At 35.1% G+C, this 12,172-nt stretch overlaps 1 protein-coding gene across 1 annotated transcript in view; it reads left to right on the forward strand.

Moving 5' to 3' along the window:
- The first annotated feature begins 303 nt into the window (after window positions 1-303).
- Window positions 304-12,172, forward strand: part of LOC123534596 (uncharacterized) — a 59,957-nt gene continuing 48,088 nt past the window's right edge. Inside the window, exons 1-3 of the mRNA XM_053534349.1 lie at window positions 304-398; window positions 960-1,033; window positions 8,130-8,309. Of these exons, the coding sequence (XP_053390324.1) occupies window positions 327-398; window positions 960-1,033; window positions 8,130-8,309 (326 nt within the window). The 5' untranslated portion in view covers window positions 304-326. The remainder of the gene's footprint in view (window positions 399-959; window positions 1,034-8,129; window positions 8,310-12,172) is intronic.

Here is a 12,172-nt window from a genome sequence, read left to right on the forward strand (position 1 = left end):
CACAGAACTATTCGATGGGGTATGATTTTGTTTGTTTAATTCAGTTTTGACATTGTTTAGTAAAAATAAAAGCAACATTTTCTTGTAAACTATTCATGAACTTGTTAATTTGCCCTGTTTATTACACATGGTGGAAAAAATACATATTTTGGCTATAGAATTTACATTAATATCTCAGAAATTCAAAAAAGATCGTATACCACCCTATGGGACTTTCAGACTGAGGTATAGTCATATCTTGCAAAATAAAGAAACCGTGTTACAGATTAGGTGAATCAAACCATAGTCTCTATTTCACAGCTAAAGACAAAATTCCTGGCATAGACATGCGTCTGGTGATGAAAAAAGTACAGTGTAAAGAAGACAACGCTGAACAAACGATGAGGTCCTATACAAGTGTACGTTTTTAAGATAAGCATTTATTTCAAAAATTAGCATTCAAAATTAAGTTATGTTCATTTTGTGACATAAGTTTTGCCACTGCATCAACTTATTATATAGAGAACTGAATGTACATTTTCAGTAATAAGAATACTTGTTATGAAATTAGGGGCCTCCGTGGCCGAGTGGTTAAAGTCGCTGACTTCAAAACACTTGCCCCTCATCGATGTGGGTTCGAGCCTCACTCGGGGCGTTGAATTCTTCATATGAGGAAGCCATCCAGCTGGCTTACGGAAGGTCGGTGGTTCTACCCAGGTGCCCACTCGTGATGAAATAATGCACGGAGGGGCACCTGGGGTCTTCCTCCACCATTAAAGCTGGAAAGTCGCCATATGACCTATCATGTGTCGGTGCGACGTTATATCCAACAAAATAAATAAATTGTTATGAAATTGTTGGGTCAAATGAGGTATATCAGAACTATGGCTTGGATTTAGACAAAGTGTATTTTTCCACTGCTTTGTAGTATTTGAGGGACATAAATCATATTTAGTGACAGCTCTGGTTGTATGTTTCAGGAAAAAGTATGTGCACGAACAATGCACTTTGCAATTGTCCCCTTGCTTGGAATACGAGAGGATCCAAAGAAAAGGTAAACTTTAAAATATTTCCATGTTTGATTTATTGTATGAAATAAAAATCATGTGGATTTTAATTATCAGTTTTGAGGAAAATTTACATATGACAAATGCATGTAAAGCGTGTATATTATTTTACAGGACAAATGTCAATTACTGACATATGCCTTGAAATCTGGAAAAAGGATTGCTATGATCGGCAACACTTCCGAATAGTTCAAAGCTTATAAAACACTAAAATATAACTGTTACATATACCTTATTCAGTTTTGATGCATTTGCAATAATGTCCAAGTGCTGAGTTTACATAATTAGGATCAGTATCATTTTAACACACGTTTGGAAAACGGGACAGACTTTAAGGGCGGGCGGTTTGTCAGTGCGGCGGGTTGAAATGATCAGTGCTCGCTCAATAACTCAAGTTTTTTAATACTTATGAGAGGCAACAAAGTAAATATCACAGTGCAATTAATACTTTTGTTTTCGTCAAAAGCCATTCAAACTAACAAAAATAACTTATTAATTGCTAAGTAGTCTCCAACATGTAATGGGGTGACATATTGATTTAGTATCGTCCGTCTCTCTGTTAGTTTGTCTGTGTGTCGTTGGTCTGTCACAAAGTTTCTCCACGCAACTTCTCCAACACGACTTCGAGGGGGTCACTAAACTTCACATGAGTGATTATTACTAAGCATAAAGTTGAGCATATGTTCTACTTTTTCCGGTTCGATGATTTCTAGCGGGGCTATGACCCTTGATTCGTCAAGTGTTATTATGTTTCGGTCACTTCTCTTTTATTATTTGATGGAATTCCACCAAACCTTACAGGGGTAATCAGTACCAGTCCTCATTATTCATATTGAAAACATGTTCGGTCCATTGATTTTCAGTGGAGTTATGGCCTTTGATTTGTCGTATTTTTCCTTGTCCTGGAAACTGTTCCGATACCGCTAGGGGAATTATAATTACTTCACAAAAGTGATCATTTTTTTTTGTATTTTATATCGGACAAATGCGATGCTGGCGATTTATGAAAAAAAATTAAACTGAAAATGCGCGAATTAAAGCCCGCGCGAAACTGCCTTTTTGCCGTTTGCGCGCAATTTCATACTAGCGAATTTAAATGATTTCACAGTACATGAATAAGGAAATGCGATTACCGGCTCGGGCATGATTTTTCATTATTTCGCAATTTAAAGATGCTAATGCGACAAAATTCAAATTCTAAAGAAAGATAATTTTACTCAAAATCTGAAGTCACGATCCTTTCGACAAACGCGTCTGATTGGTTCAGATAGAAGATAAATTGATAGAACTGAAAATAGCCGAGAATATTAGAATTTCAAATATAAAGAAAGTTCTTAAATTTAGAATTCGATCACTGCAGTAATTGTGTTAGTAATTGTATGTTTAATTCAGGTTGCTAATTAAATGCGTACATTGTTAAAACACTAAATGCATTATGATTAGCCTCCACGTAAAGTTGTCCTATAAAGTTTATCTAGCTCGTAAATCAGCATGGCTGCTCAAAACTTTCAGATTTTAGACTCACTAGTGCATTTGAACGTGCTCGTACATTGATGAAGTCACAGCGACTCTGATATTTGTACAAAGTATATTTTATTTACCGGTACGTACAAACAAACTGGTCGTGTCCTCAACGAAAAGCAATTATGGTATCTTTATATTCAGATACGATTTTACAGGCCTTGTAAAATCATATCTGAATGTAATATAGTGTAATACGTAGTGTAAACAAGTATCAGAGCCACTTCGACTAAAGTTATAGGCAACCCTTGCTTTTCACAAGGTAATTTCACGCATTAATTATTCTCTAACTGAATTTATCTTTTTTTTTTATAGAAAAAGTAGCACATGTCGATTCTAAGAAAATATAGCCCGCTCGCTTAGATCAATAGTGAAAGTGCAGATATATTGATCATGGGCTTTGAGTTTGAACCCCCGTTTTACAATGTATCTGTAGGACTTGATAGTTAGTTGCTGAGAACAAGTTAGTACTGGTGCTAAATCCAGAAGTACTTGTTAAAATGGCACTAAATACAAAACAAGCAAAATAAATATAAGAAAATATAAGCAATATGTATTATACAAATGATGTATAAATATAAAAATGAGATAATTGAATTGTATAATGAGATAATTGAATTGTATCTCGTAAGTGGACATAACTACTATCCGAATATATTTAACACTGCTCAAAACTGTTAATGCAACACAGAGCTATCTCCTTAGCGACATGACTATCTCCTTCACGACAGAGCTATCTCTCTCAATAAAAAGTGAATAATTTTACTCCCGAACCATTTTTGGTACATATTTTATTTCCAAATGCGTTGTATATTTTACAGCTATCTCACGCCTACTCGGTTTGCTTCTTAATATTAGTTAAAATGTAAATATTTGACAATGAAAGTGCTTTCATGACGAAATGGCCAAATTTACTGCAAAATCAGCTTGTTGGTAAACATCACCACGACCACAAATTAAGAATGAATTAGTAAACTTAAAGTTCTCTGTCAAGTTAAATCATGTCTACATCGCCTACCATTCCCCGATTTTTGATATTCGATACGCTGCTTGTAAAATGCCAAAAAAATATGATGACACTCATCTTTGTTGATGTTCTTTTATCGCGACGTGCACTACCTCGGAAGTTGCGACAGAGCAGTTTATCGTATACCTCTTTAAGAGGTAGCTCTGCAGTTTACCAGGCGTGTATATGTCGTATTTTACAGAATTGACACTGCTTGCTGTATACAATTACGCGGAATTTTAACAGAACTTACGAGTGATAAGTGTGAAGCATAGTTGTGCATGCTATCGTCATGGTCTGGAGTTATGAACCTTGATCTGTCTTTGATCTGTGCTACATTTCCTATACCATTGGTTGGAATTCAACCAAACTTCACAGGAATTACCACAGCTCAGCCTGGTTGTGTACGAGTATTGTTTGACTATTATGGTTCAGTGATTTTTTTCCTGGAGTAATGGCCCTTAATTTGCTGTTTAATTTTCTTATATTGCACAAATCTTTCCTTCGATGGTTTGATGATACATTGTTAAACCCTAATGGTGTAGGTTTTTTTTCTACAGTTCCATTAAAAGCTGTTTGATCATTTCAAAAAATGGAAATTAACAGAGAGTTTTTACTGTTGTTCCTATTTGTAATAAAGAAATAATTCATCTTTATTTTAAAGTGCTCTCTTGTTACTTAAGCATCTTCTCTGAAACTACTGGATAGAATTACACCAAGCTTGGTCTGAAGCACTCTGACATGGTCCCCTTTCAAGTTTGAGGGACCGCTAGTAGTCTTAAAAACTGAAGGAAAGCACTTAAAAACAACTTTTTCTCGTAAACCGCTTGATGGATCTTCATAAAATCTGGTCTGTAGCATCATTGTTATGCACTGGTTCAAATCTTTTCAAATTGAGCACTTGGCAAAAATTTTGGGCTTGCTGGAGCTAAAAACTGAAAATACTAAAATGACTACTCAATGGTTGATCTACAACATACTTGGTCTATAGCATTATTGCAACAGTCTCTCGTAGATTGTTTAACTGGGGCCACCTGGTCCCTTTTAGGTCTGAAAAGAAAAATATTTAAATGACTAATTCTCATGAACCACTAAGTGAATCGTCATCAAAGTCAGTCTTTTGCATCAATTTAAGGTCCTCAATCAATGACTTGTTGAAAGGACTTCGGACATTATCCTATTCAGATTGCCCATCAAATTAAGTAAAAACTGACCTAGGGCTAGACTTCTAAAATAGCATAATACAGATACTTTAATACCATTTCTTGATATATTTGAATGAATTTTACAAGTTTGTTACCAAAAAAGATGATTTTGTAGACATTTTTCATTTTCATTTCTATTGAAATATGAACATTAATCATTTTTATGTTTTAAACATCTTTCCCCCTGGTGAAGCAACAAAATATTTCACATGCCTTTGTAAATGATTATTATGTACGTATGTTGCAAAAATGGTACTTGGTCACAGGGGGGTAAATGTTACAAACTGAAAAAAAAATAGATACAGGATGTCAGCAAATGAATTTTACATAAAATATTTTGACACTTATTGCATGTGTTTCCTAAATCTTACATATCTACAGCCTTATTTGCTTTTGTAAATATTTCAAGCATAGAAAACACAATAATAAATAAAAAGGGGACATAGAACTTCAAGCTTGAAAGCAGACTGATCGTGGCATGTACATCTTATGAATTTTTCAATTAGGTCTGCTGCCTTTTGACAGTCGAAGTCCGTCGATCGAGTGCCATGAGGATTGAGGCAACTGTGTCTGTCGCACGTCATGAACCAAGCAAGTTTCTTAGACATATATAACTAGATGTATGTGTCTTCAACCTAAACATGACAAAGACATATAGACGAACTTCTATAGAAACAGTGCCACTGTGGTGCAAATGACTTTTTACCCTTTGTCGACGGACTTCGACTGTCAAAAGGCAGCAGACCTAATTGAAAAATTCATGAGATGTACATACCACGATCAGTCTGCTTTCAAGCTTGAAGTTCTATGTCCCCTTTTTATTTATTATTGTGTTTTCTATGCTTGAAGTTCTGTTCCATTGATATATTGGATCAGACGGTATTTTATTACCACATTGTATTATTATGTTGTTTTATATTTATAGCATTAGAGTTACAGAAAGCACATTTAAATGTTTGCTAGGCATCAAAAATATAGGCTAAATGTGCATGACTCTGTGGTGTAACCGCCATTACTTAAGCACAACAGGACTGTGCCTACAGATAATTTCGGAAACTGAAAAACCAAACACACTAAAAATGCAATACTAAGGGACCTTGAGAAGAGCAAACGATACATCTAGAATGTGTCCAAATGTGTCGTAAAATGCTAAAACCCAGGCACACCCGAACCCACAGTGGCCTAGGCAGTCTCCTTCACCCTCCGCTATAACTGAAAAACTATGCCAATGTATGTAAAACACTTCATGTATCAATATATAACCCTGCCTATAATGCCCGGTCAGTATTGTACATGTGTACTACATGTGTCAATACAGTATAGCAATAGATGTATAGAAAACAAACAATAGGCTATGATCAATGCATCAATTATCATGGGCACTCGGGTGGAAAGAACTAAAGTACAGTTATGTGGCCAAAAGTTTTGTTCCACTTTTATTTTTTGCTTTTCAGTAATTTTTAAAAATGTTAATAAAACTGATAATTTGCATAGTAAAAATTTATTTTTTGTTTTAAAACACTTTATAATAGACATACCTTAAATAAATATGCTTATTTCACTAAAGATACACATTTTACATTTTTCAAAAAATATGACCCTCAGCCACAAACTGCTCACATTTCAAGACAACGAATATGAAATGAATTTATTTTTTATGACACTTTGATAGGTATATAACTAATTTATACGTATTTGACGCCATTATATAAAATTATCAGCTATTGAAGTCATGAAATGGCATTGAAATTTGGGCAAAATCCAAAGCATAATGTCCGATGTCCTTGGGGCACTTGGTCCCTTCGGTGGCCGCTAGAGCTAAGAATATGACTATCTTTAAATGACGTCTCTCATGAACTCCTGAATGAACTTATTCAAACTTAGTCTGTTACTGTAGAATAGTTGTAAATTGGTTTTGCTTGACTGAACTAACGGAACTTAACTACTATGACATTGATTTGGTAAGAAACATTCTTGAATGAACTTATTTAAAGAAAGAAATATAAAATACAAAATTGTTTTCGTCTGACATGCCTTTCATATGGAGTGGATTTTATTACTGTAATATGTCATAGAGGCATACACAGCAGACAAGATTTTAATGACTTGTATTCTTTACTTACTCTGTGTATTCAGAATTTGATTTTTGAAGCATTGTTTTCAGGCTGCATGTAATTGAAACAAGTAACAAAGCATGCCTTTCAGTCAAATTTCTTAAGTGGCATCTTCCGGGGCACAGAGCTTATAAGTCCTGGTGTGTTTTCTTGTTCCTACATTTGTGGGTTTTTTTCAAGACACAGTTGTTACTATTTATCATTCAGTGTGGTATGCATAAATTCAAAACCAAATTGTCAGTTTGAGTTAGCAACTCTTTTTTCAGATATGTGTACAATATTTCCTATATGCATATAGTGGATACTTTACCTTTTTAAAAAACGTTAGCTTGCTTAATTCCAAAATAATTTTGCAGATATTTTCCAATTTCAGCCCTTCATGAAAATTGTTCAATATATATGTGAAACTCATATGAGCGATCTAAGGCCACCATGGCCCTCTTGGTGCAAAAGTATATCCCTTTATTAATTGTTGTACTTGTTCAGTTACAATGTACCTATCTTTATTGATAAGACTGTTGGATATTCGACTGTTTATTATCCGTCGTTTCAAAGATTGACGATAACGTCAATTGAATGACCGTTTGTTTTCTGCATCAACCTTCATTCATTTTAAAACTCGTGGCCAACTTTGAATGACATTTTTATCTCTTTAAGGCTAAGACATGAATGGCCGAATCTTCCTGCACATTGATGTTTGCAAAACTCACCACATGTCTATATAACTGCTCTATTTCTATGCCATACTATGACGACATAACAGAAATGCTTACTTACTTTAAACATTGTTTACCTATGCATAGAACGTCCTAATGACGCAGTGCTTCCTGTTCTTGTCACCAGGACATCTTGCTTCACTGCACTTTGGCATGATTTCTAATAAACTACGAGGACATTCAGTGAGAACATTATCATGCAAATTCTGATAGATTAAAAAGCGACTGCACTGGTAATGCTTAGCCATGGTAATTTAAACGTCTCATTTTCTTCACCTTACTGCGAAATGTTTTGAAGATTACCTGACCAATTATACACAGACTGTGATTTACAATGAAGTATTTTGTAATGCACTATAATCAACAGCTGACATTTGACAGCATAAGTTTCCGTTGTAAAGGCCCATTCTCACTTTCCTGCATCGTAATAGTTGAGCACTTCGTTTCTCCTTTTCAACCTAGTCTTGTAGGCTTATGTTTCCATTTGGCCAAATATAAAAAGTAATAAAATCTAATTTCAGGGAATTTTATTTTCTTTCGCCTTATATGGACAATGGGAATCTCAATTCTGCTATAGAAAAAGACAGTAAGCTAGTCAGCAAGCATCTACAGCCAATATTAAATGTACGCCATAGGCTAAGGATAATGTTTCAGATAGCTTCAGCAATTGATTTTCTGCATACGCCCGTTCCTGATATAAGGTAAGAAACCTTTTACCTTACCTGAACTGTAAGTTCAGAGTAAGCTGTATGTATAGGTGGATGGTCCGTCGTCAGGTGTCTGTCGACCACAATTTCACATATTTCAACATTTTCTCCTCTGAAACTACTGGTCAGAATCACACCAACACGCGACATTTTGTCTGTAGCCATCTAGGAAGATTCTCTCTCACATTTGTTCATATTTTCCGCTCAGCCCCTTTAAGAGGCATCTAGAGCTTAAAGGCACTCGCTACAGTTTTTCCAGACGGGTCGATATTTACCCCAACACCGTGCCAATTTGGTTTCGATGTAGCTCACTGCAGACTTGGTGCGGTCTTCTGCGCATGCCCGGAAGTGATTATCTAATGTCGCGTACGGCAAATTATTGTATGTTCGCATGCATTTAATGTACAAAATGTTTAATATACTGACTAAAGGTTAGGGTAAGTATCACCATGGTTGCAAAATATATACATTTAAAGTACTTTTAGTTCAAATTGCTTCAATCCGACATATACTGGAGTCTGTTATTTATTACCAGCGTTCAAACTCTGCATTGAGTCACAGCTGTTTCTAATCCCGTACCGTACCCGTACCGTACATTCGTAAACTACAGGTTTTGTTAAAAAAAAGGGCGGAAACTTTCAGCGTTCTATGCCATCAAAATGCTTCAGAATCACCTTAAAATCCGCTTATTAAGAAATCTGCCGTTTGATAATTTTATATATATATTCCTAAGTCATTTGCTCAAACACTGAAAGAGTATTTCGTACCAACCTGCGTTGTATAAATGCCCGCCACACCCCACCTCGTTGTAATTTGATTTAAGCGGAATCTAATATGGTGACCTATCAATTTTCTTTTTGTTTTAGATTAAGTAGACATAACCAAAGGTATGTGCAGAGTTTGATTAAATTCTATTATGTGAAACTCGATAAAATAGCAGACGTACCAACTTAAAACTGACAAAAATATGCCAAAAAAGCCCTTGGGTCTGCTGAACAAGTATTCCTTTCTTTACAAAATCATGTTCTTTTGATTTCTCTGAGCATGTTTCAAATAGATATATTGTTTTCCGTTATAAAAATGCTTAGATAATCAAATTTATGTTTATTATTGTACTTTACTGAAAGATATTTTAGGATTACAGAAATTTTGAAAAATGTTTAAAATAGCACCATATCTAGGGGCAAATTAAATTGAAACAAAGCTGGTGACCTAGTATTTTTATTTCATTTTTCAATACATCTTAACATGATCTTTTAATACAAAACATTTCATCAAAATCTATTATTGAGAAAAAAAACGAAACTGTAGGGAGCGTCTTTAAAACACACTTAAACAACTTCTTCTCATGATCTTCTTCGTGGATCTGTATCAAACTTGGTCTGTAAAATCATTATAACTTCTTCTATTTTTGTTGTAATAGGGTCACGCGGCCCCTATTAGAGGTCACTTGAGGTAAAAATACCCTTCAACAACGTTTCATGATCTGCATCATAGATCTTCAACAAACTTGGTCTGTCGCATCATTTGTAGGTCCTCTCTCAATATTGTCCAAACGGGGCACTCGGGCCCATTTAAAGGGGCAACAGGGTAAAAAATAGAAATATCTTTCAATTGCTTTCCGTTGAAAAGCTTTGCGGATCTTCAGTAACAAACTATGTCTGTAAGGTCTTCTGAAATTGGTGTAAACAGAGTAGTTGACCTGTTTAATGTTTTAGCTCATATCAGCGCAAGTGCTCAAGATGATCTATAGTGACCGCACTGTTTTTGTCGCCGTCCATTGTGTGTCGTCAACAATTTCACTGTAAACACTCTAGAAGTCACAAATTTAGTGCAATCTTAATGACACTTGGTCAGTATATTACCCCCGATAAAATAACTGAAGAAACCTTGTTAACACTCTAGACACCACATTTTTATCTCCTGAAACTTTGCCAGAGTTTTTTACGCTGTGAAATCTAGGACAGTACTAAAATGGCTTATCTGAGGTCAAAAGCTAGGTCACTATGTCAAATCAAAGAAAAACCGTGTAAACAATCTAGAGGCCACTTTTGCTGTTTGATTTTCTTAAAGTTTTTTCAGAAGGTTTGCCACTATGAAATATATATCATTTTTAAAACTGGGTTAAGGTGGAATGCGCCTAATTTGAAGTTCTTGGGTTCCGTTTCGAAATTTTGTTTAATATGAAATTCAACATATTCCACACATAATGCGTATTTTACATTTTTGATATTTCTGTTACTTTTCTCGCTGCAAACCTTCAAACACGACCATTGACGTCCATTTTTGATGAACCATGATTTCACGTCCGTCAGACTGTTTTTGTAAATCGTTCTGTTCAGTCAACAAGTATCGATTTGCTTGTTACTCATCATATTTTCATTTTAAAATGGTGTAAAATTTGTGGAGACCATTTTAACGTTGAAGTCGATATTTACGTTAAAGTGACGTTAGAGCGACATATATGACGTTTAGTTTTGAATAAAAAGTTTGCTTTAATCTTTTCCCATGTAAAACCCAAACGAAAAAATTGCTACATAAAGAATTTTATGCATCTAATAAATATAGGCCTACATTATACATATATATCATTCTAGCATAAAACTGCTGTTCTTGTCATTTTTCGGGGGTGTTTTAACAGGAGAAAAAACGTGTGTTAACATAGAAATTCTCGCGCTCACGTGCTGTTATAACATCTTTTTATATATGCGCGTTCCTCGGCAAAGTGTGAAAGGATTACGGGCCCAAAACGGATAATTCAAAAGAAAGTGACGTCAGCGTGAAAAGAAAACGTAGACTTTACAGCGCATTTCATGGAAATTTAATGATGTTGAGGGACAATATATTCATTTACTTGGTTTTTACACGTTTTATGCTAGAATAGCTTTAGCGCATGCTCTTTTCGTGTTATAACATCTTCAGAATCCCTCGGGAATCGTTGGTACCCTCGCCCTACAAGGCTCGGGTACCAACCAATTCCTCGGGATTCTACAGATGTTATAACACGAAAAAACATGCGTTATCCCTACATAAATATCTTATTAGTTAATAGGTGTCTTCTAAATGAAGCAGATTCGAACGACAACCAGTCTTCAGAAAATAATACTGGGGTAAACAGAACTTAGCAAACCTCGGCACAGTACGAAAAAAGTAAAACGTAGAAGAAAATGAGAAATAATAATTTTAACATATCACATAACTCGGAAAAAAGTGCTAATACAACTTTAGAAAATTGAGAAAGCCTTTTTGTAATTATAAAATCATGTTTGAGTAAACATTATTAATTTATCTAACTTTATTACAAGTTTTTGGAAATATTTCGATTGCTTGGAGAGTAGTCGGAATAAAATGCATCTTCTGTGAATAACCGCGGGAAAACAGTATATTTGTTGTACGAAGGGTGTTGCTCTGATTTATTGATTTATATTGCAACTTGGCTAGATAGAAACACCATGCTTTACAAAGAGGTTTTACCTCTCCGAAGATACGTGTCTGTTTTCTATGTTACTGCGGGCAGTTAACCTAACCAGTTTTCCTAGGTTCTGTATTCTCAACAAATAACTTCCATGTTCACAACATAAATCAGAGATGGAGGACGAATGATTTAGAAGACGTGCCTTTTATCAAATCGTCACGCCCTACCCGGGGACCGAACTTACGATTCATAGATCTACGCTCCTTCTACAGAGCTAAGCGGATGAAGTAAAAGAAAGAAAGAAAACAGCGGTTGTGATTGACACTCGCTTTGACTCAACGAAACCTCTCTTATATCATGAATACTGAACTTGTACAAGATTTAGCTGACCAGGCTCCTTCTAGCGCATATTAAATACTGTGAAATCATTAATATTCGTGGG

Source organism: Mercenaria mercenaria, unplaced genomic scaffold, assembly GCF_021730395.1.
Source record: "Mercenaria mercenaria strain notata unplaced genomic scaffold, MADL_Memer_1 contig_3605, whole genome shotgun sequence".
Taxonomy (NCBI): Eukaryota; Metazoa; Mollusca; class Bivalvia; order Venerida; family Veneridae; genus Mercenaria; species Mercenaria mercenaria.